The sequence below is a fragment of the Canis lupus genome, chromosome 2, assembly GCF_011100685.1.
Source record: "Canis lupus familiaris isolate Mischka breed German Shepherd chromosome 2, alternate assembly UU_Cfam_GSD_1.0, whole genome shotgun sequence".
NCBI lineage: Eukaryota > Metazoa > Chordata > Mammalia > Carnivora > Canidae > Canis > Canis lupus.
The window spans coordinates 40,062,383-40,078,967 of NC_049223.1; the positions used below are offsets into that span (position 1 = coordinate 40,062,383).

A 16,585-nucleotide genomic window follows, 5' to 3' on the forward strand; every position below is an offset into this window, starting at 1 on the left:
TTTATTATTTGTGTAAGAGGAGAAACCAATCAAGGAGGAACCAGTTAAATACTAGGATACGTATTTGCACTTTGTAACTTCATTACAGAAATGTTTGTTTTGATTTTAAAAAATCTTAACAGTTTAATTGAAACTGTCTTATAATCTAAAAGTACATCTCTTTCACTTTTGTCCTTTTCTAGTTATCTATAGATTTATGTGTATTTTACATCATTATAAAATAAGTATTTTATATAATTATAACCATAAATTTTAACTTTAGATTTTTCTTATATAATTTTTTTTAATTGGACTTCTTGACCGTTAAGGTGTCTTCCAACTCTTTTTTTGTTGTTGTTGAAGATTTTATTTATTCATGAGAGACATAGGCAGAGGGAGAAGCAGGCTCCATGCAGGGAGCCCGACGTGGGACTCGATCCCAGGTCTCCAGGATCACACCCTGGGCTGAAGGTGGCGCTAAACTGCTGAGCCACCCAGGCTGCCCTCTTGTTTTTGATAAAAGATCACTTAAAGAGTCAGAAATATTTTTGTTGATTTGTTTTTTGTTTTGATAAGTTTTAAAGTGAATAACAGGGTGGTCCGGGTGGCTCAGTGGTTTAGCACCGCCTTCGGCCCTAGAGACCCAGGATTGAGTCCCACGTCGGGCTCCCTGCATGGAGCCTGCTTCTCCCTCTGCCTGTGTCTCTGCCTTTCTCTCTCTCTGTATCTTTCATGAATAAATAAAATCTTAAAAAAATAAAAATAAAAAATAAAGTGAATAACATTTTTCAACAGAATCAGACCATTCCCATATAGGATTTTTGCCTCTGATATAGACTAGTTATGCTAATGCTTTGAAATAAATTGTTACCTTATTTCAAAATAAACATTTTAAGTAGTATGTGTTATTGAGAGCTTTTTATGATTGATAGTGTTACAATATGGTATAACATTACCAGGATAGTTACTGTTATCTGGCTGTCTTGGCCACTGTTCACTGAGTCAGTATCAAATTAAATTGAAGTGAGAATCAAATAATAGAGACCTGTTGAGAAGGAGAAACTATTCCTCTATGCATTAAATACTTGGACATCGATTGTGTAGGTATTTTTACACATTAGTTCTCTGACAATAGCTGGCTGACCAGCCATTAAATTGAGTTCTAACACTATCGACATGGAGTTAGAATCAGATCCTACAGATTAAGGGCTTAGTCCCACAAGACCTGCCTTCTCTTCAAATGCCAATAACAAGTAATAGGTTCCCAGATTCTGCACCCTTTTGTTCAGTTTGGCTACAAATCAGAGATTCCCATGGTACCCTCCTAAGGTTTAATAATTTGCTCTCATGGCTCACAGAACTCTGGGAAACATTTATATTTACTGGTTTATAATAAAAGATATGATAAAGGTTACAATTGAACAGCAGATGATGTACATAGGGTGAGTGAGGTCTGGAAGGGTCCTGGATGCTGGAGCTTCTGTCTCTGTGAAGTTGGCAGTATACCATTCTCTTGGCACATAGATGTGTTCACCAAGCCAGTAGCTCTCTGAATCCATTTGGTTACAGTTTTTATGGAGGCAGCTTGATGTTGGCATGATCTATAAATCACTGATCATTTGTGATTGGACTCAGTCACTAGCCTTTGAAAGTTCCAATTCTCTAATGATATGGTTGGTTCCACTGGTAACTGCCGTCCTGTGGTTATGTAGAAGATTCCCAAAAATCACTTCACTGACACTAACTTAAGTATAGTTGAAAGGGCCTTGTTATGACTAACAACATTGTTCTTTTCACCTTTCTCTATTTCAGAACTATAGGACAAAAGCCAGGTACAATAGTAGATGCCCCTATTGCTCTTATCACTTAGGAAATTATAAAGGTTTTAGGATCTCTGGCCAGAAACCAGGATGAAGACCAAATATATATATTTTATTATTATTTTTTAAATTCCACTTAGCATACAGTGTAATGTTAGTTTCTGGTACACAGTGTGGTGATTCAGCACTTCATACAATACCTCATCCTAACAAGTGCCCCTGACCCCTTATCTCCATCATCTGTTTTCACCCATCCTGCCACTTATCTCCCCTCTGGTAACCATCAGTGTGTTCCCTATAGTTAAGAGTCTATTTCTTGGTTGTCTCTCTCTTCTCTTTACTGATTTGTTTTCTTAAATCCCACATATGAGTAAAATTATTTGGGATCTGTCTTTCTCTGACTTGACTTTGCTTAGTATAATACTCTTTAGCTCCATTTATGTTGTTACAAATGACAATTTTTGTTCTTTATCAGATATATTTTTTTCTTAATATTACACTCATACTTTTCAAAAACTTGTATTTTGAAGAAAAATAAACATACAGAAAAGTCTAAAAATCATAAGTTTCAAAATTGCCCATACTATGTAATGACCTAGATTAAGACATGGAAACAGTTATGCAAGACAGCTAAGTCTTAAAGGTCTGTACAGCAATAGTGCCTGTAACAAGCAGAACTGCATTGAATGCTCAAAATTTTGCTAAGACAGTAGATCTTTTATTAAATGTTCTTAATATCCCATACAAAATAAGAATAAGGGCTGAGGAATGTTTTGGAGGTGATAGATATGTTTTTGGCATAGACTGTGGTGATGGTTTCTCAAATGTATATCTTCAAACTTAATCAACTTGTATACATTAAATATGTATAGCTTTTTGTATGTCAGTCATACCTCAATAAAGTGGTGTAAAAAAAGAAAAATGGAATATTACCAACATCTAGAAGCTGCTTTGGTTTAGACAGTATAGCCTTTTAGAATGGATGATTTTGATTATGTCTGTAAAAGTCAACTAGGAAGTCTTTGAAAATTTGCTGACTTTCATGGTGTTTATTACAACATTTGTTCACAAGTTGATGATGTAAGAAAATACTTAAAATAGAGAACGTAATAAAGCTGAAGTGTATTGGGAAGCATGACACATAATTGGGAGAAATTTGGAAGCACAACAGAACTCCCAAGTTTCTTTGAGAAGTTAATCTTAGCTAGTGATTTCTGACCTTGATGTGGGATATTATTCCATAGGAAGGGATGGTGAAGTTTTCTTGAGCCTCTGAAGAGAAAGTTAACATAGATTCTCTTGGGTTTTATTTGTAATTTACTACCTTAACAAATAAGAAAGTATATTCCAAGGGGGCACCAGGGTGGCCCATGTGGCTCGGGTCGTGACCTCGAGGTGTGAAGTTGTGCACCATGCAATTGGGCTCAGTGGGAAGTTGGCTTCTCCTCTCTCTCTCCCCCTCCCCTGTGTACCCTCTCTCACTCTCTAAAATGGAGAAATCTTAAAAAAAAAAACAAAAACAAAAAAAAAAACAAAGTATGAACCAAGAAAGGAGAGAGAAATTGAAAAGAGCCCTCTTTTCCAATTCCATCAGCATGCAAATTGTAGTGCTATATTTAGAGGGTACTGAAAATGACCTACATGCCTATCAGGAGACCAATGAGATAATGGTAGATATTTCCATACACCTATTAAAGACTAGTAGAGTTATATGGTCTGACCTGGAAAGAAGTATTAAGTGTTTAAAAGAAAACATTTTTTGTTTGACTTTTTCTGAAGATGTGCATGCACACATTTAAAAAGTCAAATAGTTCCATAAGATATGCTAGGAAAAATATTAGAGGGCTGTCCCAGTTGTATCTTTCTGAAGACAGTTCTTCCAGAGCCTTCTGACTTGCTTCATTCTGGACTGGTTGCCCTTAACACCTGATGTACAGCTGTTACCTTTGGGGATGACCACTCTTTACCACCATCCTGGGATTTCCCTAATCTCTCTTTTTTTTGGAGGGGGAGGGGTGGTTCATCTGTTTCCTCCATCATAAGTCTTTTCTTTCTTGGTTTACTCCCTTTTGATGCATTCTTTCCCTGTAATAGCTTCTTGGGAGAACATGCATGGGAAGTAAACTTCTGAGGCCTTGCATGTTTGAAAATACCTTTATTGTATACCCTTAATTTGGAATTGTTTGGGTAAGATATTTGAAATTGGAAGTCTTTTTCAGGATTTTGAGTATGTTACTCTTTTTCTGGTTTTCGGTGTTGTTTTGGAAGCTGTTACTTGTTCCTTCGTTTATGGATATATTTATTTTTCCTTTTGTAGGCTTTTAGGATCTTCTCTTAGTGTACAGAGTTCTGAAATCTCACTATGATTGTGTGTCTTCGTGGAAGGGGCCCAGTTTGCTGGAAGGGCCCTTGGTGGCCCTTCCAATATGTGAACTTGCATCTCTCAGTTCTGGGAGATTCTCTTGTATTGTTTTTTTTTTTATTTGTTTCCACCTATTTACTTTTTCTTTCTGGGACAGAAATTTTGCCCTTGTGGGCTTTTCCTTACACTCTCTTTCTCTTGTTTTCTACTTCTCTTTTAAAAAACAAAAACATTTTGGGTGACTTTCTCATCTTTACAGCCTAATCCTTTAATTTGATTTTTCATTTCTTCTGTCATTCTTTAATTTCTAGGGTTTCTGTTTTCTTTTCCCTGTTTTATGGTTCCAATATCTTAGTTTTATGAGATTGTTGAGGGTTTGTTTTAAAAAATTTCATTTTCTCCTGTGTCTCTGCGCCTCTCTCTCTCTCTCTCTCTATGTCTATCATAAATAAAGAAATAAATCTTTTAAAAAAGGAGGGGGGATCCCTGGGTGGCTCAGCAGTTTGGCGCCTGCCTTTGGCCCAGGGCGCGATCCTGGAGTCCCAGGATCGAGTCCCACTTTGGGTTCCCGGCGTGGAGCCTGCTTCTCCCTCCTCCTGTGTGTCTCTGCCTGCCTCAGTCTCTCTCTCTCTCTCTCTCTATCATAAATAAATAAATAAATCTTTTTAAAAAATAAAATAAAAAATAAAAAATTTCATTTACCTGCACAGTTTCTGTTTTTTATTTTGGTTTATATTTTTTATGTTGGAGAGTTTCCTTAGATAGTCTTTACAGAGACCCTGGCTGCTCATGATTAGGAATGAAGCACTAAAATGCTCTTTGGGCTCTCTGAGTGTCTGAAATGGGGTCCTATGACTTCGCTTAGTATAAAGTATAAAGCATGGATTCTCAATCGGGGCAGTTTTACCCCAGGATACATTTTAGGTTGTCGAGACTGAGGGGGTGTTATTGGCATCTGGTGGCCAAAGATGCTGTTAAACATCATCTGGCCCATGTGTCCTAAGTGTTGAGGTTGAAAAACCCTGCTGTAGAGTGATATTAGCCGGTGTGTTGAGGATCTCTTGGTGCAGGTTAGTTTTTTAGGCTGGTCAGATTTTTTAAAAGAGCCTTTATAGTGTTCTGATGAGGCACAGTCCTTACGGCTTTTGTTTTGGGAGAACTCTGTCTTACTCTTTGGTATGTAACTGATTAACTTGCTGTTTTCTCAGTCTTGTCTGCCTCATTTCTAATTTATGTTTCCCCCTAGGCCACAGATACTGTTTTACCTTTCAGAGCAAGGATCAGCAAAACTTTAACATAAAGAGTCAGATAAGAAATATTTTAGCTTCAGGGGCCACAATAGTGTAATCCTGCAGCTCCAGTGCAGGAGGACCCATAAATAGATGTAAAGGATGTAAACATGACTAAATAAAGATTTACTTATGGATCCTGAATTTTGGATTTCATCTGATGGTCATTTGTCATGAAATGTCATGAAATTTTCTAGTATTTTTTTTCCTAACCATTTAAAAATGTTAAAACTTTTTTGGGCTGTGCAAAAATAGGCAGCAGGCCAGATTTGGCCAGCAGATTGTGAATTGCCAACCCTTGTTCTAGAGAATAATCACTTACTTGCCACCTACTGTGGCAGTGCCCTCCAGTAGGTGAAGTTGGCAAGGGAGATCTACTGATTGACTGATTAAGATCAGTCTGTCTTTACCCTCACTTCTCTGGATATCTGGTGCTGTCACACTTGTGGAGCTTTTTGAGGATTCTCTAATTAAAATAAAAAAAAAAAGAAGATTGGTATCTTTGTTTTCTTGATTGCTGAGTTACTCAGGTCCACTTTCTCACATCTGCCAAGTCCTTTCCTACTTATACATGTTCTTTTTACCTTTAAGAGTTGCTTTTTCTCTTTTTCCCATTGGCCTGTTCTTGATGGTTTGTAACTTAAAATGTTCTATTGGCATTTTATTGGCATTTGAAGAAAACAGGAAACAGTCATGGCATGCATGTTCAGTTTATTGTCTTGTCTATATACATTGTTAAGTGGGGAAAATATTACAGGATATATGTAAAGCATTACATTTTGGTGAAAATAATTATGTCCTAAAGAGAAGCGCAGAAATAAATTTAAACTATCTGTTCCAGGTTTTTTCCTAGAAGAGATTTGGAAGGATTCTAATTTCTTTCACATATTTTATATTGCCTGAAATTCAATTTGAAATCAGGGAAAATGTATTCAATTTGAAATTAGGGAAAATGAAAATTAAAGATGCTTTTAAGTTTCTTCTAGAAATCTAAACAGAGGGTTTGTGAGACTTGCTACAGATAACTTATACATAAATGAAATATGTGTAGTTGGCGCATTTATCTATTATAGTTCGGACAGAGATATTTATTTAGTATTATAGATTCCATAGTTTGGTAATTAAATGATTTATATGAAAGACTAACTTGTCAAATTGGTTTATTTTTGTGATAGGTATTTGATCAGTATGTAAAGACAAGGGCAGAGGAAGAACGCAGGGAAAAGAAAAACAAAATAATGCAAGCCAAGGAAGATTTCAAAAAAATGATGGAAGAAGCAAAATTTAATCCAAGGTATATGATTCATTACTTAACATTTCAAAATATCTATGTGCTTTCTCCTAAGTTCAGTTAAGAAAATGTGTATCTTTTAGATAATTGGATTATTTGATTATTGGTTGCTGTATTTCCAATCTTCATTCTTAATATATTTCCTTTAGAGGAATCTCTTGTGCCCTTTGAGAGGCATTGGTTTTTGAGAAGGCTACCTTTGTTTTAAAAGCTTCCCTATGGGAGTAAATTTCCTTCTCTAGAAACTGGCAAATGATTTAAAAAAGAAAAATCTGCTTTTTAAAGTCTGACACATAATAGATTGTAGAATAGGAACATTATTTTGAGTGAATTGAAGTGGTAAAGGACCTCTGCTTTTGTCTGACATTTTCAGTTGATTGTTAATGGGTATTGAATCTGTATAGTGTATAATGGGCTGAAGAAGATAAGACATTTTAAACTTACGTGGCTAACATCGTAACACAATAATGGCATCATTTAGTGGATATTATATGTGCATTTAAAAGTATATGTACATCTCATACTTACTTTTCAGGTAAGGAAAGTAAGACTAAATTAGGTAACTTGCCCACATGAATCTGGGGTTTCAGTTAGATTCCATTGTTAACATTGAATAATCTAGGCAAGGGAGAATTACTTTCTTATTTATGGCTTAGTTTTGGCAGTGGTGTTAGACTGCTATGAACAATTTGTAACATGGAGAATCTCCAACAAAACTGTAGGGTAGAATTATGGAGCATCTGGTTAAGTGGTACTTTTTGTAAAAATCCATTTTGTTTAAACAGTTACTTTTGTCATTGGAGATAGAGAAAGTGATGCAGTTTGAGAAAGTGTATTTGGTATTACGATTTTATATTTAAAAGATGAAGAGAAACCTATGGCATTAATACACATTTCAGACAAAGTTAACAGAGTATTTGTGTTTCTGAAGAATGCAATATTTGTAAGGACGTAATCGAGTTTTAGGCTCTCTAAGGGTTCTTAGGTCTTAATGTTTGGTTAATCAGAAGAGTGAGTTCTTGGGTCAGATACTTGGGAGTGGGTTATTAAAGACATTTTGGGAGGCAGTTGAGGAAATTTGAGCATAGTTTATTATTACATGATATTAAAGAATTCATAATATTTTTGGGTACTGTGGTTGTGGAGGGAAAAGGATTTACTCTGAGGGAGATACATGGCTGAAATATTTATAGATTAAAGTCTCATGATGTCTGCAACTTGTTTTCAAGTGATTCAGCAAAATACATCTATTTATTAAAAGCATTATGGATCTGGCAATAACTGAAATTGAAGAGATGTCCATTTTGTGGATTTGACAGATTAAGTTTGCTGTGTCAAGTATCCTGCTAGTGTTCTTTTGGAGCTGATAGAATTGTTGGAGTGATCTGTATTTTGCGGGTTACTTCAAAAAATAAAGCCATGAGGTACATAACTGGAAGTCTCGCACCAGGAACATTGTGCTGTATTGCTATATTAATATATTTAATAGTAGCCTAGAGATTAGGACCAATTTTAGTGAGTGGCAGAAAATGAGGAGGAAAAACTTAAAATGGACAAAATAGTGTGCATTAACTTAAGTTCACTTTGAAATGGAAGAAAACCACTGTCACTAAGCTTTTTAGTAGAGTTTGTAAAGTCCTGGAGCTTATTCTAAGGAAAAGAATGCTTGGGGAGAATTACCTTAATGCCCATTTCTACATCTTTTTTCTATTTTTGATGGAAAGGTTAAGGCATTCTTTGTAGGGTCAATTCCTGGTCTCCTGCTTCTATTATCCACCTTCAACTCTCCTTGAGAGAAGAAAAAAATCTCCTCTTACCAAAGCAGTGCTTTTTGGAGTTAAGAGATAAGTCATATAAAAATCTATCTGAATTTAATGCTAAAACTTCATCTTAGTCTTTTCTGTGAAAAATCATAATTATTTACCTATTGTATTACAAGTTATAGAAATACCTATAAAATAATTAAATTCTCACTTTTGTAAGTTGATTTTGCATTTTAAAAAGTTTATTCTTTAATCATAGTAGTAATTGCTCTTCTCTCTTAAGATTATAATGCAAGGTGCTTAATTTACCATAAAAAGAAAACATTTGGGGATCCCTGGGTTGCTCAGCGGTTTGGCACCTGCCTTTGGCCCAGGACGCGATCCTAGAGTCCCGGGATCATTGGGCTCCCTGGCATAGAGCCTGTTTCTCCCTCTGCCTGTGTCTCTGCCACCCCCCCCCCCCCCTCTGGCTATCATGAATAAATAAATAAATAAATCTTTAAAAAAAAAAAAGAAAAAGAAAACATTTGATGCACTACATATGATCCCCTTTCTGGGACATCTGTTTTTTATCTAAAAATTTTATTAAAGGTACATACCCATTATTCAAACCAACTGCAATATTTCATTAATGAAATTAGGTATTGTAACATGTAAAAGATTGTTAGAATCAGGATTTGGTTGCCAAAGTGTAAAAATAGCAAACACTAGCTGTGAATGATACTTCTAGTTTTCAGTTGCTGTTTTAATTTAAATTCTAAATTTTGAAGTTAACCAGTTTTTTCTTTATAGTGAAAGTTGTAACATAATCTTTATTTTAACACCAGAGAAGATGTGTTTTATAATTGCATTGAAATAGTTAAATAGTTCTTAAAAGGAGAAAGTTAAATTTATTTTTCCCCTCTAAAAAGATGTTAAATGTGGGAGTATTTATTATAAAAGCAAATTATTATTATGCTTCAGATATTGAATTCAGATATTAAACTTCAGATATTGAAGTATATCCAAACATGAAAGCTATATTTAAAGCCTTTTATTTGTGAAGAAAATTTTTATGCTGAGCCTCATTAGCCCTCATAGGCCTCATCTTTTTATATAGCCTGCTATATATTACTAATCTTTCACTAAACATACCTTAATTGTGCTTTTTGGATCTCTGCATGTTGATGTTTTCATCCAAACCAGGGAAAGTTTTGATGAGCATTTTTTCTGCTCTGATTCATTTTTTTCCCTTTTAGAAGTCTAATTACACCTATTTAAAGTGTTTGGTATTTTCTCACATGTTCCTGAGACTATCTCCGCCCCCCCAATTTTTTTCCTGCGTATTCTTTTGGTTAGGTAACTGGTACTGATCTAACTTGGAGTCACTGCCTCTTTATTCACTGTCTGCTCTTTTGTTAAGCCCATTCAGTGAATTTTTCCTTTCGGTTAACTTTAGGTTCTTTTTTTTTCTGTTTTCAATATCTGAAACTTTTTTAAAAAATTTTTTAAATATTTATTTATGATAATCACAGAGAGAGAGAGAGAGAGAGGCAGAGACATAGGCAGAGGGAGAAGCAGGCTCCATGCACCGGGAGCCCGATGTGGGATTCGATCCCCGGTCTCCAGGATCGCGCGCTGGGCCAAAGGCAGGCGCCAAACTGCTGCGCCACCCAGGGTTCCCCTGAAACTTTTTTTCATTCATTAAGACTTTGTTTTTAGTTCTTTGAACCCATTTTTCTTTAATCCTTTCAGTATAATTATAATAGATTATAATATATTAGATTATAAAACATTTATCTCTGCCTAGAACAACATCTGGGCGTTTGGGGGTTAGTTTCTGTGGATTTAAAGAATTTTTTGGTGTAGATTATGCATTCTTTGTATGTTGAATGTTTTCTTATTGAATGTTGGAAATTCTGGGTATTTTCTTCACAGGCAGTTCATTTTATTACAGGCTGACCTTAATTTAGCTTTGATTTAAGGTTTTGTCAGTGCATATCTTGGAAGGTGAAAGGTTTTTCAGTGGTCCAGCTCTGTCTCCCTGGTGCACCTTTTGTGGACTTTATTGTTCTAATGTTGTTCTTTTTCTGTACTTCTCAGTTTCTATGTATCACTTTGGTGGGGAGTGTAGTCTTTGCCTGCTTTGGGACAGTTCAGCCTTGGTGGTCTACTTACTCATGGGGAATTGTTTTGTGGTATAATTATGGGGTAATCTCTTCCAATAGCTTCTTCCTCTGCTATTTTAGCACCCAGACTCTGATCCTTACTGCTTATGGCTATTGAGACCACTATATCCTTGGAGTATAACTTCTTGGGAAATTGTCCCATGGCAAAGGGCAGTTGGGACACTCCTTAGTCTTAGAACTCTTACCTGTTGTCCACTGTTTTAAAATCAGTTGCTTCATAAATTTTGTCTTGTCTTATGATTGTTTCTGGAAGAAGAGCTAATTCAATAAAGTTACTCCTCCATTGCTGGAAGCAAGATTCAGCCTTCTTAAGTCTCTGGAAGCACATACATTTTTTTGGCTCTTTGATGTGTTATCCCCCAGTATCATGCTGATAGCTTGCAAATTGCTAACCACATTTTCACCCTTTAGCCATCTTTTACTCCTTTCTGTAGCTCATTGTTCACTATTTAGGTAGATAAGGGACTCCATGATTCTTTGGCACATACTCTTGCTGGCAAAATGGTCTTCTGCTATACCTTTCTACAAGCAGAAATAGCTCTACCAAAGTTAGCACACTTGCCATTTTGTTACAGAGCTACTTTTAGTGAATTTGCAGCCAAGCATGCTAAAGATTCAAGATTCAAAGCCATCGAAAAGATGAAAGATCGAGAAGCCTTATTTAATGAATTTGTGGCAGCTGCAAGGAAGAAAGAGAAAGAAGATTCGAAGACCAGAGGTGAGAAGGTAAGATGGTTTTAGTTCCAGCGGTGTGATTGACAGGAGTGTGAATAGAAAGGGACTGATGTGGGGGGCTGTGTTGCTAATCTCATTCACGAGCATAAATTACAGGACCCACAGTTACTGTTTAGCTTTATAAGTTAACTTTTACGATTGTTTATATGTATGAATTGTCACTTCACTTCCATGATATTTATTTTAATAACTTGGCTAAACTACACAGATTTGCTTTACATTTTATTTTACATTTACAATTTATTAATACTGAGATGCCCAGTAAACCCAGAACTGTTAGATCTGTCTACTCACTGGTGCCTGTTAAGATTTCAAGATTCTTAATAAGTGGTAACCTTTAAATTTCAAAAAGCTTTTTTATCTTTTTTGCCTTCTAAAAGATAGCATTTTAGTGAGTTTCTAATCTTTTAGTAAACATATCTTACATATAAATTATTGCTTATCAGAAATAAAGGTCAGCTATTAAAGATTAATGAATTCCAAATGTCATTTGATAGCACTATCATTAGTGGAGAGGAGCCCACCACTGGAGAAGCAGACTGGTGGAGATGGCACCAGTGGTGCGTGAACCATCAAAACATAATAGCCACTCTCCTTAGTGTCCCTGTGTGCTTTGTGAATGGAGAAAAAGGAACTCTGAAGCCTAATCATTTTTGGCATTTAAAATGACCTGTTATTCCAGAAAGTTAAAACATCACAAATTCTATTAAGAAATGTTGTTAGGGGAGTAAAGCACTCTTACTAGGAAGAAGCCTCTTTCACTGTAAATAGCAAATGTTGGGTGAAGTAACTTTTGTCAGAAATACCTGAAATTTCTTGATTTTATAATATATTGGGCCTCAGTGTAGATCCTTCCAGAATTATTTCACTATTAACTTTTTTCCCCCAATGATTATGCTTCTCAGGAAATGTGCGTAATTGAGTGTTGAATTAGAATCATGTCAATGAATTGTTTGCTACTTTTGACTTTTAGTAATAGCCTATTTGATTAAAGAAAATCAAGTAATGATACTCTATGTGATTGCTTTTATACAAATTGAATTTTCTGTTTGCATTTGTAACTAATGTTCTTTTTCTAAACACTTCTTAGTAACTATTTTGTGTTCTGTTTTATAACAAGTGGATAGACTTTACAGTTTTGTACTGTGCTGCTTGTCAATCACTTCAGTCTGACAGCTGTCAATCATTGATACCAAAGTATTATGGGATTCCCTAGTGAGGAAAGAATTGGTATCTCTGTGTGGTGACTTAGCCTCTCGCAGTTCCGGTACTTTACATTTTTTTAGTCTTTTTCCTTATGAAATGGTGAGAGTTGTGCCCAGAATATGTTAATTGAAATGAAATAAATAGACATTAAATAAACCTAATATATTCAGCTTTATTTTCTTTTGATTGTAAAATTCTCTAAATTGCAGGTTTTGTTTTGTATCATTACTAAATTTTTTAAAAAGAGGCAGGAAATTACTAAAGTGAAACTTTCTCAGTCAGTTGAAAGAATGCAAAATTACTAACTAGACTGTGGAAACAAATCTTCAGGGGTTTAAATATAGTATATTTTATATTTACATTCTGAAAAGTAGCTGGTTAATGAAGTTTTACCACTTTCTTCATGACTTTTATTGTGCTCATTTTTAGGAAGTTTATTGTCTACTGGTTTTTAAAAATCACATTTTAACTATGTGTAATTGAATAGTAGGATTAGTGCTTAGTAGCATTGGATTTTTTTTCTTTATTCTTGTGATTCTCTAGCTGTTTCTTGTAGCATTGAGATAATGCAATTAATAGCTGAATAGTAAAGGTTTAAAGGTAATTATTTGCTGAGTCAAAAACCTATGAAGGACATTGACTTTTGATGAAGTCGCCTTTTTTTTTCTTTCAGAAGACATGTTTCATATAGCTTTTACTGATAATTTTCCATTTTATAAAAAATGCCCCTAAAACTAAGCATTTTTTTTAAAATGCTTATTTTTACTAAACTGTTTAGTTTGCCAAAATATCTGCTTTTAAGTGTTTATTATAATTTTTAGTTATTATAACCAAATTTTATAAAATTACAGTTCAAATAATATGCTTTTTGGAATAACACATTTGAAGTTGCATATAAATAGAGTTAATCCTCATGAAGTTGGCATTTTTCTCTCGACCCTCCCTTAAATTTCATCTTGAACAAGTTAAGCATTTTTGTTACAGTTACAGGCTATGGAGACTACATTTCCTTATTAAACTGAACAACATAGATGGTAAGGTATTTCCATTTGGAGAGAGAAGAAAATAGGGAATATAGGGCCTCAGATTGCTGCTAGTGGTATTTACTTTTTGTTTTTTTTAAATTACATTTACAATTGTTAAATAATTCCCATATAGGTAGCAGTTTTGGTAAACCACATAATAAGCCTGTCATGATAGTATCCACAGTGGAAGGAAGATTAACTTTATTTAAAGTTCACTTTGTTTATATATCACACATTTTTAAAACCTATGTGTTAATCCTTTATAGGTTTTGTGTCTAATATGTGAAAATTGTCTTTAAGTCAATATAAATTCCTACGGCTTGGAAGGATTCCTATTTGATACAGCTTGCATGCTTTATTTAACATGAATTTTGTCAACTTTGCTTTGTAGTTATATGCATCTAGGAATTGGGTGTTCATCATGTCAGATACAAAGCAGACAAGATGAACAGGAAAAGTGTTACATCACTATATCAAGTAGTTTCTTTTTTCATTGTCTGGAAATACTGGCTTTATGAGTATTTCTTACTATTGCACACAAAGGCAAGAGCCAAGTTTAGTAGTAAAGAAATCCACAGCTGGTGTTAGCTCTTGTCTTTTAAAAAATTCTCTGATAGGGAAACTTTTTCTTACAACTTTCAAGGTATTTTCCAGAAAGAACACCGTCCTCCCTTTTAATCCTCTCATAGAGGAAGTGAAGGTTTGAATAGGAAAAAGGAATGATTCCATTCCTAATTTCTCATTCCCTCCGTCAGGTAGGAAGCCAGCATGTTTAACTCTTATGGGGAGGCGAGGTTCTTGAGATGATCGGAATCCTCTATTAAATTGTTACCTCGTGTGTCTCCCCTGGTAGGGAGTATAAGATAATTTAAGATTAAATTTTAAAACAGGTCCTCAAAGGTGCATAAAAAATAAATGCCTACCTTGTCCCTTTCTTCCCTAAAGAAAATGAGAATTACAGTTTGGGAGTGGGGTTTTAAGTATTGTATATGCTAACGCTAAAGGATTAATACCATTTTTACTCTTGGTATAATGTTACTGACTTGGTAATTGATGGGTTAAGAATGTTAATTCATTAATACTTTTGAGTTATATAATGGTAAAAGCATATGATTAATGACTAAAAAGTACAAAAAATCTGAATATAGTTTGCATAATTACTGATTATAACCATAGAAATTCTGTAATTTTATATGTAAGAGTGCGAAGATTGCTTTTTTAAACTAAAATACAAAAATTTACCCTGCTCTTTACCTGTTTTTAAACATTTGACAATTAGTTTCAAGCTCTGAATGAATGAGACTTATTTGTGCTCAGCTTTTTCCAAATTCCCCTGTAGTAACAAGAAATAGGTCATTCTTCCTGTCTTGATGTTACAGTATAGTTTACTGTCAGTTCATAAGCCTGAATCTTACCTAAAAATGAATGTGAATTCTTGTTTTTTATTTAAAAAAATGGCAGTTATGAAATGAAAAAGTTAAAAACAACCTAAGAAGATTTTTTCTCTGTATTTGAATAATTTCGTTGGAGAAAATTACTTGTTTTGAATTTGGTAGATTTTAAATGAGAGCTTATATGTGTGTTGATTTTTATATTTTTCCTAAAAGAGCAATTTTGATACTTTTTTACTAAAAAGTATTCTGCTATAAATGCATTTAAAAAGTTACTATTCTTGTCTTTAAGGTAAGTGAATAGTTCTTTCTGCTTACAAACATTTGCATATGAGGAATTTCTCATGGTACATCTCCCCCCTCAATCCCACTACATGTTTTGAAATACAGATTAAATCGGATTTCTTTGAACTATTATCTAATCATCACTTGGACAGTCAGTCCAGATGGAGCAAAGTAAAAGACAAAGTAGAAAGTGATCCACGTTACAAAGCAGTGGATAGTTCATCAATGAGAGAAGACCTTTTCAAACAGTACATTGAAAAAATAGCCAAGGTAACCATTGTTTTTACTTGTACTGTAAACATGGAATAATCAAAAATTTTTTTGAACAATAAAATTCTTAATTGCATTATAAAGGTATTCACTCCTCTTGGGATTTGGAATTTGTCCTTTTTAAAAAAAATTATTTTTAAGACTTTATTATTTGAGACCAAGGGCAAGAAGGAGAATAGGAGCAGAAGGGTTGGGGAGTATGGGCAGAGGCAGAGGGACAAGCGGGACCCCCCCTGCTGAGCAGGGAAACCAACGTGGGGCTCCCATCCCAGGACCCCGGGATCAGGACCTGAGCTGAAGGCAGATGCTTAACCCACAGCCACCCAGGTCCCCTGGGATTTGGAATTTTTCTTGTTGGTATTCTTAATATAAGGATCTCTAGTAGTTGGTGTGGAAATGAGGTGGTATAGCGTTCAGGTATATTCTTGATAAAAACCAGGGTTGAAATTTTCTGTTTGGTAAACTAGTTATTCTGTGGAAACATATTTTGATAATATAATTTTACTTTTACAGAATTTAGACTCTGAAAAAGAAAAGGAGCTTGAAAGGCAAGCCCGCATTGAGGCAAGCCTTCGAGAACGAGAGAGAGAGGTTCAGAAGGCTCGTTCAGAACAAACAAAAGAAATAGATCGAGAGAGAGAGCAACACAAACGAGAAGAAGCTATCCAGAATTTCAAGGCTCTTTTGTCTGACATGGTATATATTATTCTTGCCTCCCCTCCCCCCCAAAGTATTGGATATTAGAGATCTATTACCTTGTTTAGTGAAATTTTCATACTCTTTAAATTGACTCTCAGAGATATAATTTGTTAAGTTTTATAAATTACAGTGTTTTCAAATGCAGTTCTTGGTATTAGCACCATTAGAATAGGAAAACCCTAGTTATTTAACACTTTCAGAGGTTAGATATTTTGTGTATATAAAAATTTACAATCCTTTAGCCTCAAAGATAATTTTTTTAAAGATTTTATTTATTCATGAGAGAGAGAGAGAGAGAGAGG

The 16,585-nt window shown here is 34.7% G+C and overlaps 1 protein-coding gene across 6 annotated transcripts in view; it reads left to right on the plus strand.

The window, feature by feature from the left end:
• The window catches only part of TCERG1 (transcription elongation regulator 1), a 65,706-nt gene that overhangs the window by 41,083 nt on the left and 8,038 nt on the right, over positions 1-16,585 (plus strand). For all 6 annotated transcript variants that reach the window (XR_005355502.1, XM_038530526.1, XM_038530527.1 and 3 more), the window contains 4 exons: positions 6,626-6,744; positions 11,248-11,398; positions 15,420-15,584; positions 16,098-16,280. Coding sequence is in view for 5 of the 6 variants with exons in the window: in XM_038530526.1 (XP_038386454.1) it covers positions 6,626-6,744; positions 11,248-11,398; positions 15,420-15,584; positions 16,098-16,280 (618 nt within the window). In the remaining variant the exon portion in view is untranslated. The remainder of the gene's footprint in view (positions 1-6,625; positions 6,745-11,247; positions 11,399-15,419; positions 15,585-16,097; positions 16,281-16,585) is intronic.